The sequence below is a fragment of the Pholis gunnellus genome (assembly GCF_910591455.1).
Source record: "Pholis gunnellus genome assembly, chromosome: 1".
NCBI lineage: Eukaryota > Metazoa > Chordata > Actinopteri > Perciformes > Pholidae > Pholis > Pholis gunnellus.
Genome location: NC_136528.1, coordinates 22,059,415 through 22,078,579, shown reverse-complemented (window position 1 = coordinate 22,078,579; position 19,165 = coordinate 22,059,415). Strand labels below are relative to the sequence as shown.

At 40.8% G+C, this 19,165-nt stretch overlaps 1 protein-coding gene across 2 annotated transcripts in view; it reads left to right on the top strand.

Moving 5' to 3' along the window:
• The window catches only part of sox6 (SRY-box transcription factor 6), a 124,488-nt gene that overhangs the window by 55,947 nt on the left and 49,376 nt on the right, over nt 1–19,165 (top strand). For both annotated transcript variants that reach the window (XM_079164702.1, XM_079164701.1), the window contains exons 6-7: nt 7,906–7,995; nt 18,356–18,528. In XM_079164702.1, the coding sequence (XP_079020828.1) occupies nt 7,906–7,995; nt 18,356–18,528 (263 nt within the window). The remainder of the gene's footprint in view (nt 1–7,905; nt 7,996–18,355; nt 18,529–19,165) is intronic.

The following is a 19,165-nucleotide window of genomic DNA, read 5'->3' as shown; positions in this document are numbered from 1 at the left end:
TTACCCAATGAATTGTATTTATAGCCGTGCAATAGACTCTGCTGCCTGAATAGAGACTTTTAAAGCAAAGGAGGGGAGAGGAGAGGGAATGAAAAGTTAATTTTGCTATCCAAGCATTTAATGGTCCTAGTTCTTAAAAGTGACCTTGTGGGGTAGAGAGCGGAGCAGCACAGCAGCTCCTTCCAGATGCACACATGGCATCCATCGGGGGCACAATCACGCACAGTCCCAACACCTCAGGCTCGGACATATGTTGAGTTTTATTTCATTCTTCTGACATTAATCCTATTCACCAGCTGTTCTGCCAGCTGCCACTCTCCGGCTTAAGGGGAGATTGCAGTTTTGGGGGCTCTGAGTACTGGTTTATCTTGGCTCCTCATCTGCTCCTCACGAAGTTTTGATTGGATTTTTTTTCTTTGCCCTCCTCCTACTTCCAGGTTCCTTGAGTTGCATACTTCCCTGCAATCTTTTTCTATCTTTGAACTTATTTGCTTTTGTTTTACCCCTCTCTAATTTGTGTAGACAAGGGGGGGGGGGGGGGGTGTTAAGGCTGCAATTTCACTTTGAATCTTGGCTTTTTTTGGCCCATGCCCTCTGCAAGGACTACAAGTATTCAGTAGTGTTCTTTGACGTATGTTCTAAAAATACACGCATCATATTTATTACAAACTGTAATTCTGAGCATGCAGCACACTTGCCTCTTATCTGCCCCTTAACTTCTCTCACTCTTTCTCTCAAGAAAGCATTTGTAAGGAATCACAGTGCTGAAAGCTGCTCAGCCCACAGTCATCTAACAGCATTTCTGTAGGATTACCCTGGACATGGCCTCAGCCTGTACAGTTATGATTATTGACATATTGGGTCTGACATATTTCACATTTATGTGCATTGTCTGGAAGCATACTCAAGTGTTCTCAATGTCATTTCTGCTGAAGTACAGCCGGGCAGTCTGCGAGCAAGGGCTGCAATGAATTGATCATTGCTCACTGCTCACTTTAATAATTCAAGCCTGATTGCCACAGAGTGCCGCAGTAAAATGGATTGGGAGAGGTCACATGCTGCTCAGCTCAGGAGGTGAAGCCTCTTGGGGATGGTTGATTCATATATGCTTGATAGACACGTGTCCTATTTAGAGAGGTCAGTGTGCTGTGTGTGTGTGTGTGTGTATACGGCTTCTCAGAATGGCCAGGTCATCACTGTGGGATTAACAGTGGTCAGTGCAGATAAAGGCACGGGATACGGTAGAAGTTTCTGGTCACAGAGGCCAGCATTTTTCTTTTGCTTCCTCAGGAAAAAGCAAAACTAATCAAAAAGTTACCTGCAAATTGCATCTTATAATCCTTCTAATTTACTACTTCTTTAAAATGTGCTACTCAAAATTAGACAGTTTTTAATAGTTTTAGCCTGTGATTACATGTGAAGAGGTCTTTCAGTCTACTGCATTTAACACTGCAACCTTCAGTCGCTAATGGGATAAATACAAGGAATATATTTCAATTAGCTGGAAGCACATGAAAGAAACAGGGCAGCAGAAAATAAACCATTGAATTGAACGGATTCCTTAAATTCAAACTGTTAACCACTTTGTATAACACTGTTGATCCAATACCAGCCCTAGCTGAGCTTTTCAGACTCATGAAAACACTTTTGGCGTATCAGGATAAACAACAACTGGCCCATGGCCAGTGATGTTGCCAGTTTATGCTGGCAGGCATGTACACAGGTGAGATCCGATGTCGTCATGTTGAGGTACAAATGGTACAATAAGAAGTAAGGAAATAGAATGGAAGGGAGTGAGGCAGTAAGGGAAGAAATAAGTATTGGTGCAGAGGAGATGCATCCGAACCTCAGATAAAGCAAGTCAGGTTATCTGCAATATATTTATAGCCACTGTTTACCTGACCGAACAAGATAGTCTGAAGGTGACTAACAGAGATGTTCACCAAGTGGAATAATGATAAGGTGTCAGTTAAAGAAAGCCCACCACGAGGTGCAGGTGCTCCACAATACACTGACATGCCTAGACCTTTTTTTTATTTATGCATGCCAGCACTAGTGATTACATATTAAAAAGCTGGAATTATCTAACTGCACCAAAAAGTCTTCCAGAAATGGTAGAGGTTATTAAAACTGTTGACAACGAGGAAAGGTAATTGCCTGAAAATGAGCGACAACGCACTGTTGTGCTCAGAATGTTTTTTCCCCCCCAGCTCCCTCTTTAGCGTTTGCATTGTGCGGCATCACCCGGGTGTGTAACCTATTGCGTTCCGATTGCTCCCTTGCAATTAGTGCCCTTTTTGTCCTCACTTCAATAACGCCATGATTATGGAGACTTCAGGAGTATTTGCAGCATCCAACAGCTGTTGTCTCAGGGACTACCGGCTGAATGACAAAAACATGTTTTCTCTCTGCATTTCACTTCCCTGCCTGCCTCTTGTAATTATTATGTTTTATTTGGTGTGATGATGGGGTCTTGTTTTTAGTGTGTCTGTGATTAAGATATTCAAAGGACTCTTTGGAGTGTGTCACATTCATTTTCTTTATCAACCTCGACTTTTGATTTGTTTCCCGCTCTGTGCCTTGCCGATCGGAAATTAGACGTCAGCCTATCATTGTCTGACTGACATTCTGAGAGTTTTATCTCCGAGATAGAAATGCATGCCTCAATTAAAGAAATGAAATGAAAATCTAACACTGCATTTAGGGATATCATTTAAAAAAGCAATTTAGGACATTGCAGTTTATCTTCATATATTTCTTTTTAGAATTTAGACACACAGTTTGTACATGTGTAATCACATGATGCAGTCAATGTAGTGAAGTAAATGAAAAGCACTAATATCGTATAGAGGAGTAATTAAGGCAGAATGTATGGCTGTATAAATCATTGCAAAATAACAGTGATTGGTGTCATTTTAAACTAAGTAACGGTGGATATTCCTCATCCCATTTCTTACTTCATTAGACCTTTTAGCTTGTAGGATGTATGATGTTTAACCATTTCTAGAGCTCTCTGTGAAGCCTAAAACCTCAGTTTCTATGGGCTCAAGATATTTTCAACACATTGCATATGTACTGTTTGTACAATAATCTTGTTTAAGGAAATAATGTAGATCCATCATTTTCATAGTAAATAGATTATTTTCCTTTTTCTTTAAATGCAGTCCCTACACTGAATTTGTGTATTATTGCATTTTTTAGTGTCATTTGTTCAGTTTTGTTATTGCCATTCATAGATCTTCCTAACGCCCAGTTTGATGTTCTGAGGAGGTTTTGGTTTTGGTTGGCTATAATTGGATTATGACAGATTGTAAAAAATGTGCTCTATTCAAGCTGAAGCTTGTTTAGAAACTCTAAACCCAATTTCCTCGTCACTGCAATGAGGATTGTTTCCCTATTTGCCTTGCTATACTGTATGTGCCCCTCTGCATTCTGGGGAGGAAATTATTTATATGGTCAGTGTCAGTTGATCATTGATTTGGTAATTACATGTTTTCCCTTGAGGCTGGGACTGATATACAAGGCCAATGCTAAAGGGGAGGTCTCTTAGTCTGTTATCCATGACTTATGGCTAATTCGAGTCCCCTAGATAGCTCTCTTTTCTCTGCCAACGGCTTTTCAACACAACAAACACTCAAACACGAGTATCATCTTTCGTCCCGGGAGAATAGTGCACGCAGAGAGGCTCAGAATGTGGTGGCAGACAGTTGAAACGATTTCATTGCTGACAACACAGAGTAATAAAACACCAACTACTGCATGTTGTAACAAACCATTTTCGTGCTTTGAGGCAGTCACGGTCTTTTGAAACACGATGGAGTGTTTGCAATAAATTTAGTAGATTAAACCTTTTGAGAGATTGAAAACATTGCAATGTTATGCAAACTTAAATATACACACTGGACTTCCTATCTCCATGGCAATCTGAAGAGCCATTTGAAAATTAGTGTGTCATGATTTTTTAAGGTCTGCTTTATTACTGTCCAATCCAATTCCAAAGTGACAAGATTTGATTTGTTTGTGGCTCCGTTTATTTGTCCATTTTGTGTTCCACTCAATAATTTGAGCTTTTTTTCTACAGTTTGCAATGATCGTTTGAATGAACTACTCTGTTTAGAGCGCAATAAAAACATAAATTAGCAAACAACTTTCCCCTGCCTTCGCTTCTCAGCCCACAGGCATTTATAGCTACCTAGCACTCAATTTAATAAAATGTGTGTGAACAGTAAAAAAACACAAATTCAGATTATTAGTTGTTGCATTAAAACAACGGAGAGTAATATCAGTGGGCGCATGCTGTGTGTGAGAGGGAAGGAAATTTTCCTTCAAGACTGTCAGGGAGTCAGTCGGTGTCAGGACAGACAGTTAATGTTAACCTGCCTCTTAGCTTCACTTCTGTGGTTTATGCTGAACATGATATTCTGGCAGCACTGACTGCCAGGTGCTGAAAGCTTTGTTTATGTCACACATCAACCTAGAAACATTCCTTTGTTGAGATTTATGAGGATCATTAGCTTTGTTTTTAATACAGTAAGAAAAAAGAAAAAGAAACGCTGTAGCTTAATCTAGGCATCGCATCTCGGTTTAAGGTGTCTAAATCCCAGCGCCTGTTCACCCACATCAAAAAGATCACAGAATACTTTCACAGCAAAGCTGTATACCAGAGATGACAGCGTTGATAGGAGAAAAACATATTGAATTAGCCAGTGTTAAATCAGTGATGACTATTCACTTTCTTCTGAGTGCCACTTGGAAATGCTTAAGAAACCTCGAGGAAGGGTTCAGGGCATTTTTCCAGCTTTCCAGCCCCAGGCCCAGAGAAGAGACAATGAGACCCAGACAGGCTTAGTAGTCCAGAAACCATTCCCCCCTCAATGGGAACACGTCTTGGACACACACTCCAATAGTTTTGTCTTGTATGTTGCTATCTGTGCTAGCTGCAGAGTGGTGGGGTCTGTGCCAGGCAAAGGTCCATAGGGACCATTGGAATCGCCGGGGCTGGAGGAAGTTGGTCTGGGTCCAGTGGGGCGATCTGGGCTTGGTGACAAGCCAAGCTGTCTACTGCAGGGACGCTGGGAAAATGTAAATAAGAGCCTGATAAGGGCTATTGTTTTCATTCCATTCTCATCCCAGCTGAATGGCCTGCTCCCCAGCCACAGAGCATTTTATCTCAAGAGGGGGAGGGAAAGAAATGGAAGGGGTGGGGGTGCGAGAGATTTAAGAGCCCCCATAGGAAAATATAAATAACCTCACTGGACTCTTCTCTTGTTTAAGCTAATTCCCCAGTATGTGATGTCCTACTTTGAAAGAACAACAGCAGCAAACTCTTCCCCTAAAACTTCAGAAGTTATGCACTAACTGTCTTAAATAACTATGTTTGCCTTTAAATTCAACCAGCACTTCATATCCAGTGAAATCATAGAAGTGTGAATCTTTTATTAGAAATAATTCGTTGTTATATGGGGAATGCAGTGAATTGTTTTTTTTTAACATTCTCTGTGTCGTAACCTGACAGTAATTATTACATTGATACTAACCAGTGTTTCCATTGGCATCTATAATTTCTCCAGAAAAAAAAGACAGGCCTTTTAGAAACTGATATAGCATTCCTCCTATTAATCTAAATTCTTCTGAAAAATAGGCTGTGGACGGGTGTTTTGAAAAAAGCCAGACATCTCATTTACTGTTTTCCCGAGCATGCCTGTGCAAAAGTTGCTCTGCTTTCACCAAATCCATTTTTGGTTGCATGTTTTGTCCACGCTGTTCGAACACTGAAAGATGTTCGAGAGTTATTTTATAGACTAATCCAGGTCATCATTCACCTCTCCCAGGTGGAAGGCAGGGAGGACAGCGGTGCATTCCAGCTGTAGTCTTTCCTGTTGTAGGACTTGGCAGGTCGTGTCTGGCCCGACGGAGGGGATGGAGAAGTGAGGGAGAGGCAGCCCTCCTGGGAGGGAGGTGGAAAGGAGGGGGAGGACTGGAGTAGAATGGAAGCTGGCACCACGTTATCTCCAACAGTTGGCGCATTGCTTAATGATCAAGTGCTGGAGCAGCATCTGTGATGAAAGTGTGTGTGTTTACTTATGTGTGTGTGTGTGTGTGCGTGTGTGTGAGAGAGCATATGTGTGCATATAAACATATGCTCACTATGTTTGTTTAATTCCCCTTTACACTACTTATGAAATAAGGCTTTTTTTGTGCTTTAGGGGAGAGAACGTCATGCACTGATGTTGTTCTGGCTGACTGAGGATTATGATTTGAGGGAAGTTTGTTGTTTTCCGGGAGAGGAAGCTGTCTCACCCAGGGGTGGAGGAGAAGAAGAGTTGAGCTCTGCTACTCCCCCCTGCCCTTAACCCCTGTTTTAAGATCTGTGATCTTTGTGCTATGGAGGGAGTTAACGCACACAACACACACAACACACAGCCTTTTCTCTCTCACTCTCTTCGGGTCAAGGGGACAAACTGTGAGTTGGGAATTGGAAAGTCAATAAAGCAGAAGTAATGTTATAATGACCCTGAGCTGAAGATGTCCTGTCGACCCCCACCACGTTGGAGGAAGTGGACAATCAAACAAAATGGTCACTCTGCTTGATCTCTCTGAAAGCCATTCTTAAACAAGGCCAGAAGAACTCCCGACCTCTCCGTTACTCCCAGTTCCTCTGAAGTCAGTGTTTGTCAGAGGGAACAACAGTGTTTGGTTTGTGGAAGAGATGTTACAGACGGATTAAAGGAAACAACTCTTGTATACATTCTAAACTGTACAAATGTCCTCTGTGTTTGATGTCAAGGATGATAATTGTGAAAATGGAAGAGTCCAGAATATTGCATGTGCCCTTCTCAGTCTGTCTCACTGTTTCTCTGAATTTCACATTAAGTGCAACTTGAAAAAAAATCGAAAACACATGACAGCTTCATTAAACTGAGGAAACCCTCCTATGTGGCATCATTTTAACCATTAACATGCTTCTGAATTGTGTCCTTTTATTGCCAGAAGTGTGATCATAAGCAATCCACTGTTAGATATGTGGTAAGACTATTCATTACAGAGCCCCGGGGCTTTGTGGTATTAATTAGTGTGTCTGCTTTGGTTTTTGCATTTAGCTCCAAATCTAGAGAAACACACTTTTACAAATCATCCTCAGGCTCTATATGAAACTTGAGGACAGATGCTATAGACACCAGAACAGCTGTTTTAGACAGTACATTAATTGTTCTCACAGAACTGGATTGTACATGATTGCTGCTTGTTTTAATCGGACTCTACAGGACTGCAAGCTGCATGTCTTGATCTAGCTCAGATTGGAGGCAGATAGTTTGTGGAGATGGCGTCTCAAGGTGGAGGGGTGGAGGCCCGCCTGTGCTGCTGGGTTTGATGGGAACAGGCTGACCCCTGAGCAGTGCAGGGATGGCGGAGGCCTGGGTCAGCCGGCCCAGTGTGTTCTTTATCAGCTACCCCAGCGACAGCATGGCAGATTGCAGCCATTCCTCCTCTGATTCATTGTCTGCTGGACAAATGTTAATTGTTTTCATCATTGGCAGTTATGTGAACGCTCAGACGTAGCCAGTCTCACTCCTTGTCTCCCACTTAATGTTTCTCTCTGTCCCTATGCTATCCCCACAACGTCTGCTTCTCTCCTCACTCCACCCTTAGCTCATCTCTCTGCCGTCGGGCTGAGTCACTTTTAATGTTCGCCGTGTGAAATAAAATACTTCTCTCTCATCTGATACGCTGACTTTCTTTCATTTTCATTTTAAGTGAATAAATTAAGAGGTTTATAGCATCCACAAAACTAGAAAAAAGATATTCCATAATCGTAAAAAAAAAATAACACTTTAAACAGGGACTCTAGATTTATTTTGTCGATGAAATGACTTAAATTTTCTTTACGCATTTTCTTTTCTACAGATTCCTCTTGCATGGAGAAACTTCTTTCTAAAGACTGGAAAGAGAAGATGGAGAGGCTCAACACCAGTGAACTGCTGGCAGAAGTAAAAGGTAGGACTTCAACACACAAACACCACTTTAAGCCGTGTTAACAAATCCCTCATTCCTATCAGACGTACATAATCTATGTACTGTATAATCTCAGACACAGCCTTGTACTCTGAATTAAAACAAAGGCCTTTGGCTGCCCTCTTCGTTCATTTCTCTCCTCCCTTATCTTTTGTTGGAATGCCCGACTCTGTCCAGAGTGCTGTCTTCAAAATTCCAGCCCATTTAGACTCATTTTGAGGCTCTCTGTGCTTGTCAGTGGATTATTGTTGTTGTCCCTTCAGACGGCCCCGAGCTTAGCTACTCTGCTCTGACACATGCAGTGTGTTCATGCCGCTCTGGTAATTGTTGAACCCAAAGTGTGCTTGATGTAAACAGAGCGCGGCTGAGCTGAGAGGAGAGGAGATGGTGCGGCGATGCACAGAGTCGTCTCCTCTGTGAGCCTGCGATTGAGTGGAATGTCTTGACTCTGACAGTGAACGCCCTGCGCAGCGTATCAACTGCGGCACGGCAAAGCGCAACTCAGCACTCCCCCGAAATCTGTTTATGACAGAGTGAAGGTGGGCCAAAGATGGGCTGGTTCGCTGCTCAGTCCTGAGCACTGACTGTTACTGAGAGCTGGTGTGTTTATACTGCACAGGAAAGCACAATACCAGCTGGCTGATAACACCAGGCTGTCACTGGCTCCTGCACTCTCCCACCAGTGATTACCTTCATTAAATTATATTTAATCTCTCAATAAAAGACTTAAATGTTTTTGTTATTAACATTTCATGAAGACTATTCACACACACATAAAGAGAGCTCATTTCACTGCTGTGCAGGTGATTTTGATCATTTGCTTAATTGTTTCTTTTTTTTAAAACAAGGGTGACATACATAAATAAAACTTGTTTGGTTTTAATTATTGAATTACACTTACAGAGAATTATAGAGGAGAGGAAAAAAATGCTGTTGAATCTTCTAATAAGTATATTCATTGGCAATAACCTTAATGAACTGAAGGATAAATCATTGCTTGGTAAACTAGATTCATTGTACCTGCCTGTATACTGTGTGCCACTGTAGATCAAAGTGCACTGGGTAAAATGTTTAAAATGATTTAGCCTTTTGAAAGCTGGTCTGTTAAATTACAGGCAGGGCATTTCTTCTGTTTGATGAATGGGAACGGGAAGGTTACTTGGTGGTCTGTAAACAGGTAGGGAGTCTGATAATAAACACTATGGCCTCTGTCTGTTGATGGGTTATGGAGACAGTCTACACACTACAGTTACCAATATAAATGCTTCTCCTATCACAGTGGCACCCTTAGATTTTTAATTAGCATGCCATTTCATATGACTGTAGACATTTCAAAGGGCTGCTTTGTGCTCCCCCTTACAAATGTCTCTCTCTCTGCGTTTGATTTCGGCCTGATGTAAATATGGGCAATTAAAAAGAAGTCCAGGGCTGGAGACGCACAAGGTCCGCCTAATTAAAACACAAACAATGGTACCTAGCAGAAAACACCTTATGATTAAGATCTAAAGTGTTATGATGAATCAGAGGTTCCATTAATTGTAAGGTTAAACTCAGTATAAAAGGCAAATAGGCATGTAGGTTTGAAATGAATGAAAGGAAGTTGAGAATAAAGGCTGGCATGCAGATAAAGACTACAGTACCTACTGGCACAGTGGCCTTGTATATTCTATGCTGATTACTCACCCATTCCTCAACCAATTATTCTGAGCACCTTTTGACATTGTTCATCAAAACCTTGAAAGACAAGTAATTGTGTTATTGCAGAGGCAAGTGGAGAAATCTGACTGGCGTGGAAATAATTTATTTTTGCTCTTAGAAAACAAATAAAAACGAAAAACAATCGGTGTAACAGAATTTGACCCCAGGCTTTTACCCATGAAAAGAATGACATTCTTTTACTGCAGTTGTGTTCAGACATGCCCTGAATACTTGTTCCTGTTGAGGTGAACATGCACGTACAGTAAACAAACAAAACAATAGTATCAACAACATCGGAGATTTGCTTTTAAGGTCTGCAAACCCAACCAACCATTTACCTCCTACAGATGACATATCTATTATTAGAGCTTATTGTCATGTGGGTGTTTGTCTACATTATGTTCTGCTTCCGAGCTTAATTAAGACAATTTTTAGGTTCAAGAGTCAGTAGAAACAAGCGCAGTAATCCAGTAGAGGCGGTCTGCTTAAGCCAGACAAAAAAAATGGTGTTAAGGGTTAATGATCTCAAATCTCCATCTGCCTTTTCTTGTATGCTGTTAGGGCTTAGTAGCAGCAGGGTCAGGCAAAAAGGAGAGTTCGCGAAGGAGCATTAGTGGCGGATTTCTTTTCACCAGTCAATTCCAGAGCTAACTGTTTGTTTTCATACCTGAGCTTGGCTGTCAATCTGCAGGAACGATGAAGGAGGGAGATGAAATCTCAGAGCAAGAAAGGGAGGCCGGCTGGAAGGGCTCCAAACCACAGAAAGTAGCAGATAATAGGAGGCAAGGTGGAAGGAGGAGTGCAAGAGGTAGAGAGAGAAAAAAGATTTAGGATACTTCACATTTACAATTGTATACCTCAAAGAGATTTTTTTCTTTAAAAAAAATTGCATCGTCCCCATTCTTCACATGATTGAGGACACTTAGAATCATTACTTCCCTATTTGAATATGTAGGGTACTGTATGTATATATATATATATATATACTGTACATTATAAACATATGTTAAATGCATACAAATATAGCACACAGTGGCCTACGCAGATAAGGTTGCCCTCTGTTGCACGCTTGCTATGTGCAGGGTCTTTGAGCCTCGTACTCAACAGAGCTGTTTAAGTTTCCCTGCTGAGTGCCAGTTTCCCGGACCCCCGTTGGGAGAAAAAAAAATGCTCAAGCATTTACTCAAACTGAAGAAAATATGTGGTTACTAAATTGGAACACAAGCTGTATTCATTCTCTCGGAATTTAAAAATATATATATATATATATATATATTATATATATATATTTATTTTAACAATTTAAATAAGAAAAAGCTTAACATTGTACACCAGCGTTGAAATGGCAGCTTGAATTCTGAAGCAGAAAAATCGGGGCTCTTGCACTGTCAGAATCAATTTAAGAATGGTGTCGACATGACAGTGGTCGAGTGCACACAGACAGTCCTGTGGCAGGCAGATAAGTGGAAGCTCTTTAGGAGGAGAACGCAGGGCAGGGCAGGGCGGCAGCTGAGACTGATTTGATGCTGGCCCTACCTGTGCTGGCTTTACTCCTGAACAGACAGAAAGGAGTCCACTGTGTGAACACAGAGCCCATATTGTTCAGCCATGTGGGTTAGCTTCAAAACACGATTATTCACTTGAAAATGTTACTTTATTCCTAATGGCTTCCATAAAGTGAGTTTTCGATGCACTAGAGATGCACATCACAATATATGTGCCCGCATTTCCCAGTAACACAGACTTACATATAGCTTTAGAAAAGAGTAATAAAATATGTGTGTGTTTTAACAACACACTGTAGATAAATATTATATATTAGGTTTACCAAACGTACAAAACCATTCCCACAAACGGAACAAAACGGTATCTGTCCAGTTGCTCCAGTCAAAAATGCCTCAGTTAGCATTTTCTCCACAACACTTCAGTCAACTGTTTGCCCTGTGCACTCAGGTGAAATATGAGCCACAGTAAATCATTATTCCTCAGGCCACATTTGCCAGATGAATGTATGAGAGTGTTGGACTGTGTGTTTTTCTCCTCTAATGAATTGAGGAATTCAGCTTGTGGCAGTGGAGGTACAAAAAAAGGAGGTGCTGTGTGTGTGTGTGTGTGTGTGTGTGTGTGTGTGTGTGTGAGAGAGAGAGATATAGGGATACAGTTCTCTATTTGTGTTTTGAATTATATTCCAGTGGTTTGTCATGGTTTGTTTAACTAATGACTTTTAAAGTTGTATGATACATTTCATAGGAACAAGCATAATACTCCTGTTTTCATTTGAAGAGAATGTAAAACATTTACAGAGCTGACAATAACACACCTGTCTTTTATAAAAGGACACTCTACTGAAATATTCCTCAGCAAAGCAAATAAGATAAGATGATTTATTGTCATTGCATGTTAAACATCCTCACTATATTGAGAAGCTGCTGAAGGGTTGACCTACGTTAATTCTAAGGATGTAAATAATACATTAATCAGATATGAGCAGATAATAGACTCTGATCAAATGCAAACAACATCCGAATTTTAGGGATCTTCTCAAAAGTGCATGCAAGACAAGAGAGGTTTTCAAATTTTTATAAAAAAAAATTCTCATCTTTTATGCCACTAACTTTATTTTCTCCTATTTTTATTTTCTCAATAACTTGTCGTGACGGGTAGTTTTTGCTATAGCTGTTTGCACTCCCAGAAAGGTGCATGCAATGTTCAGCAGGCAGGCACAACTTGGCACAAAACCAGACTCCAGAAACCAGGGAGGGCAGCAACAACTTGTGGAGCCTTTGCGCTTGATGCAACATGCATGATAACTTGTATTGGTTGTCTTGCTGAGCGTGTCAGTAGTGTTGAATAGGAGGGATTTTTCAAATTTCTATGTAAACGGAAAATGACGGTAACTGCATAGTGTTTACAGGTTCCGAGTTGCCTGTTACTAATTTGTACATATATATATGTATATATATATACATACGAGCAAAACCACATTTTGTTACTGTTAACGTTAGTCGTTGGCAAAACGCATTTTGTAGTGCGCTGGCTATTGCCAATGTGGCTACCATCCCTCCTGGTATTTGTGTAACACTGTGGTTGTAAAGGAGATATCATAAAAAAACCCTGATATTTGTGTTTATATTTGAATTAACTGCTAGCAGATTGATTTTCTTTGTGCACATTTGGTTTATTGAATGCTTGAAAAAGATGGCAAGCCTTTAGTCCTGGAAGGAATAAGGCAGGAGCCAGCTGCCATTTGCTCTTGTGTAAAACAACATTAATTAGTTTTAATTTTACATTAAGTTACTTTTGCATTTTACGGAGACAGTTCTTTATTTTTTTCCCCCACAATAAAACAACTATTTTAGAATCGTTGTATTATTACGTATAACCACAGTATTTAAGGTATTTCAGTCTGATCATATCTGTTAATTAATGGTATTTGGCTTATCCTTTAATGTATATTTCTGTAATTCTATGCATTTTGTACCTCCCCTGAAATAAAGAATTTTACTTACGGTTTTTGTTTGGCAGCCATTGCTGTCAGTAATTTGACCTTTTTCTACACATTTATTTTCTTATTTTTTACATTCTTCTTTAATTATCAGCTGCTAGGTAAGAACAAAGAATAAATGTTGCGTGAAAAGAGATAACATCTAACTCCTAATTCACTTTCAAGGTTTTGCAGACAGTAAGCTGTTGCCTTGATCACTGTCTTGCAGGCTTTAAGCACTTTGCATGAGAGAAACCTTGAAAACGATTCTATTTTAGGGGCACGGGGGTCAGTCAGACTCATCACCATGAAGGCTATTAAAGATTAAAGAATCTTTGCTATAGACTGCCTTGCATACATACAACACCCTGCATGATGCCAGGATCTCTGGTTAGTCGCATTGTATTATAGAGTCAAAGAATGATGTATTCAATTTATTGAAAGACTAGAAGAAAAGTTTCTGTGCCGAGTTATTTTTTTGTCTTCAGAGTGAATTTCAGGGTCACTGGCATTCCCTGTGGAGTAATATGTTCAGGTCGAGCCTCTATCTTGGCTTTGATGAAGTGCCTTGTCCAGTGTCATGGGTAGAAAGTGAAGTGCTGGAGCTTTCACATTAGCATAATTATACTGAAGAGTGAGGCTTCCTCTATCATCAAAATATTAGTCTCCATCAGTGTAAGCCATGAACAGCAAAACCACAGTAGATGAAGTGTGTTTTTATTAATAACCTCTCCAGATGCCAATCAGAGTATTTTTTTTAAAATTGTATGCTGAGCCATTTAAATTGTTTTGATTCTGCTAAACTGTCTTAAAATCATATATTTCGATACTCAAATACATATGCACATGCATACATATATATACATATATATATATATATATATATATATATATATGTATAGAAACACATACCAGACTTCCATTTACAAGTAAAAAAAGCTGTTATAAGTCTCAAGCACAAAGGTGGTTTTAAAAATTTGAGAAGATCTGACGTTTTTTAACAAGATGATGGGTGAATAAGCCTCTATGTTCAAACCATATAGGAGAGCACAGGGACTGAGAATCATTGCTGCCAGTGGATGACATGTGCTCGTGAGTCATTGCTCATGCTTGTTAGTGAGGTTTTATTGGCAAGATTAATTGCTTTTATATCATGGCAAAGGCAGCAAGCCAGGTAAAACGGCTGTTGCTCATATTGTCTTGGTTGTAGGGCATGGAGGCGCGTTAACACCATATTACTGGTATTACTACTACATATGGCCTTGTAGCACTGCAGAGAGATACCATAAAACTAGCTTTTGTTGTTCTAGCTTGTTTTTCTACCAGTCTACATACTCAATACGATACATTTTTCTGACCAAAATATTTCAGTTATAATCAATATCACAAAAGTGGATTTGGTAAGAAGATTGGCTTGTGCTTCATGCTTTTGTTGCAGCAGTGTTATGGGTTTGAAGAAAGGTCTTTCTCTTTTGAACGCTAAAGGAGGTACCAATAGATGCCATTTGCTGCGACTCAATTGACTCGTTGTGTGTTGCACTGAAAGAATGGACAAAGGGTCAGATGACTGCAGAGTTTACACACGTGTGCATTTACTCAGAGGCATGTACCTTTTATCGATTGGAACAGCACGTAACACACATCTGTACACGCTCATGTCTACATTCACACACACTTTAGGAGTGAGCAGAGAGAGAGAGAGAGAGAGAGCGAGAGAGAGGCCTAAGCACACAAGGCATTCAAGTAATGTGCGGACTGTGGATACAGCTTGGTACAATCGGAGCATTTAGACAAGTCTTAATTTTCTTAAGATGGGCTTGCAGCATATGGAAGCATCCACAACAGCTGACTGATAGAGAGACAAAGAAATTCCAGTCTTCTGGCGTTAAAAAACTCAATTCAGATCTGGTCATAATGGCTCAGCTGTCTTAACCAAAGGAAGGGAAGAGAATAGGGTGCCTTGTGATTTTCCCCCTTTTCACCCTCACCCTCCCTCGCTTTTCTTCTTCTTTTGTGCCTGAATCTTTTATCAGTGTTATTCACTCGGGACTCTTCAAAGTAACAAGCCTCCTTCTTTTTCCCCGGTACTGGACTTGGAACCCAAATTAGAGACTGCTTGATTAGAGCAGAGAGGAGGGAGCCAAGAGAGAGGGAGATGTGGGTATTGGACAGAACAAATCGCACCCCTACAAAGTGCCTTTTATCCAAAGACCCCAAGGCTTAAATACCCCCATCCCTCCCCAAGCAACCATGGCTCTGCTTGTTTCCCTCTTATCATTTATTTAGTCACCCGTCGCTGATGTTTTCTGCCCTACTTTGTGACGTTTAAAAGAGGCAGAAATCTCAAAAGGTGAATGCTGAAAGCGCTGAAACTGAACAACACAGCTTTACCGTCTCCTCCTTCTATGTGCCAATCTAGCATCTCTGAAGTGAACACAGTGGCCTGAGAAAAAAACAAGAAAAGTGCCAGCAAAACTTGACTGCTTACTCCTGAGATCCTCCTCCTGAGTCAGGCTGGTATTGTCCTACTCGGCTTCAGTCTTCTTAACAGGAAGATGTCACAACATGTTAGGTCTGGGCCGACTGCTGGGGTTTATGTAGAGCCAAGGCATCTCTGGGCTGTCTGTCTGCCATCGGAAGCTCAATGTGAGGAGACATATTAACAGGCAGACGCTAGCCCCACCGCTGTTAAAAGCCATGCAATATGCAGGAAACGGCCTCTTTTGTCAGCAGGTTGGTCAGACACAGACCACGACTCTCCTCTTCTGCACCACCCAATAAAAGTTTTATCTGCATTTTAAAGCTGATCCATAATTTAAAGCAGGAAGAAAGAGATTTTTACACTAACCACCTAACAAAAAACATATACGCCTGATTTTCTACAGCCTTGAAAGTGAAATTCTTCCACAATGTTTTAGATGTTCCGATTTTACGTATTCAGCATTTACCAATAAGCTGAATTATACTGATATGATTATAAATCTGTTTAATAATTAGGATTAAGTTTAGCAAAAGGGAAGGCCCAAATAGCTGTACAGAGGGCAGTTTAGATTTCCCCCAATTTAGCTCAACATCAAAACAATGGGTTCTCTGTTAGTATTCTTTTGGTGTCTGGGCAGAACTGAGCTCTCCACACTCTGACAATTCCATCCGATCCTTCTGTGGACCCTCAGCACCAGTCCCCCTGCACATTCATGCCCACAAACACAAAATGTATGTGCTGTACATTCCAGTTATTATATGTTTTGCAATTTTGTGTTTTACACTCCTAAACTAGTGAGGGATCATCAAAGATGTATAATTAGGCAGGCTGAGAGCGGCCGTCATTGAGTCCAGGTGTTTGGTTCCAAACTCAAGGTCATCAAGGTCTTCGAGGCCTGATGGCTGTCATCTTCATCTGGATCATGATTTTCTTTTTCTTTTCTTTCTTTCTGTCTTTCTTCATCTCCCTCTTTAGTCCCTCCCTCCTCCCCACCACGGTATTGATAGCTGTGATTTATTGTGACAACGACTGATGTATCTGGCTAGTGACCTGAAAAAGGCAGGTCCTTCATGGACACAGCCAAAGGTTAATAAAATTGGTGCTGATTGTATCAATTTTACAGCTAAGCCATTCACAACAAGTGTAGTCGGGTGAATAAGAAGTCAATTCAGGCCTTGGAAACTGCACACATGCCCGATGAATAGCTGCTTTTAGGTGCTTTTTTTTTTTTTTTCGTTCGGAGGATAAATGGAGAATTGCAGCTCTCTTCCATTGCAGCAGACAGCGGAGGCAGAGCGAGGCGAACCGAGGTTCAGACAAGCCTGCCAGTAAATTGCCCTGAATGGGTTCTGGAGGTTGACAAGCCCTATTAAGACAAACGGCTTTCCTCATCGGAGAGATAAAATAAATCAGGTGTTTAGTCAAATTAAAATAGTTTGAGTGGAGAGGGCCCCTGGGAGCTCTCGGAGAAACTCAAGACAGATGTGGCCAGAGAGGAGAGGAAGACACCCAGGAAAGAATTCAGCTCCTGCTGGCCCCAGGCCAGACTTCACTGTACTGTTATCTGGATCTCTATGCTTTTATCCTTCTCTCTCCATACTGTCTCTCCTTCTCTCTGTCTCTTCTGTTGGTTTCCCCATCTCTTTTTTTCCTGTTCTCCGGGATCAGCTTGTCACACAGGAGTGCAGTGGGAGGAGAGTGAGTTACTGTCTAGCCTCTCACTGGCAATTATGTTGGCGGTGTAAGTCAATGGTAGGATCACTTAGCATTGATTAGGCGGAGCGAGAGAGCAGTGCAGCGGAGCCGCTCTCTCTATCACACACAGTGCGGACATGTGACTGTAGAGAGAGAATTAAGCCTATTGGTCTGTCATTGCTTTGCTTTTTCAAGTATACATACAGTAGCTACACAGATAATAAAATACAGAATGTATTGTTCAGTTTTCCCTTTACCGAGGATTGCCATTGTCTTATTAAGAGCATATTCGTGGTGTGTAAAAATTGTTGTTTTTCTGGTGCAGTTTTTTTACAGTCTGTAAGGAGTTACTCCAATAATAGGTTGATGGAATGGTCATATAATGAAACACTTTTGTAGTTTTGAGGCTAACACTAACTCTCAACACTTTCTTCATGTTCACCCCTGGTAGTCTGACATAAGCTGCCACGTCAGTTTGACAGCTCCCTGCAGCTCTTGGTCTATATGCCGGGAACAATTCCTTCCCTTTCTTCCTGTGAACGCTGTGAACACCAGCTACAGTAAATAGATAACTCCAGGCTGTTTGTGACCTTAACACTTTCTAGTGAATTCACTGCAGTTGGTTGCTGCCTGTGTGGTTGTCTTTGTACGCTATATTATGTACAGTACTATAGCACAATATGATGATCGGCATGTGCAGCATGGTCACCTTTCTATATTTAGTGTATTATGACCAAGGCCTTCTGCAGGTTATTTTTTTCTTTTTCTTTTTTTTTTTGTACAAAAGCATCCACCCTATTATTTAGTCACTAGTGACTAGTGACTAAATAATAGGGTGGATGCTATGAGGCCTTTTGTGTCTTTCTTTCTTTCTGGTATACATACCACATACCTGTATCTATGTTCATGACTCAGGCTCTCCACCTTGTGTTTGTTTATCCTTTCCACTCAAAACATCGCTCTCACACTCTATTCCTCACTAGGTACTCCAGAAAGCCTGGCAGAAAAGGAACACCAGCTCTCCACAATGATCACCCAGCTGATCAGCCTGCGAGAGCAGCTACTGGCAGCCCACGACGAACAGAAGAAGCTCGCCGCCTCACAGATGGAGAAACAGAGGCAGCAAATGGAGCTAGCTCGTCAGCAGCAGGAGCAGGTAACTGCTCACTGTTTCCTTTTCTCACACTCACCATGTCTCATTTTTCACCCAAGGTAATAGTTCTTTTTCTTTCTTTCTTTTATTTCTTTTTCTTTCTTTTCCTGTCTGTCTGTCTGTCTGTCTGTCTCATTCATTCCCCTTGCTACTTTAATCTTGTTTACCATATTTCCCCATGTCGTCTCTATAATAAACCCCATTAAATGCATTTTTAACAAACTGTCACTTGACTCTATTTCATATTAAATGTCATGCCTGAAATGCTAATAAAATCTTACTCCTCGGTAGGAATTTGGAAGAATGTTAGATTTAAGAGATGATATATTCTATATTACCTCAGATATTTCTGTCATGCTCTCTCGCTCACATTTATGCTGCGTGGTAGGAAAATGTTATTATGACTTGTACTAACAAATGCGAGGGAATGTGCGAATTAAACGTTATATTAAACATGGAAGTCCTCTATATCTTATAAATCGACTCCTATTAGAACAAGCCTGGCATTAGATTTGCAGCACAAATCAGGCCAATGAGCCATATTGTACAAATCAGCAAATTAGCAGAGGCCATGAAGTGTGTTAATGTCTGGGAAGAAATAAGGACACAAACTATCCACACGGGCGACACTTTTATTATC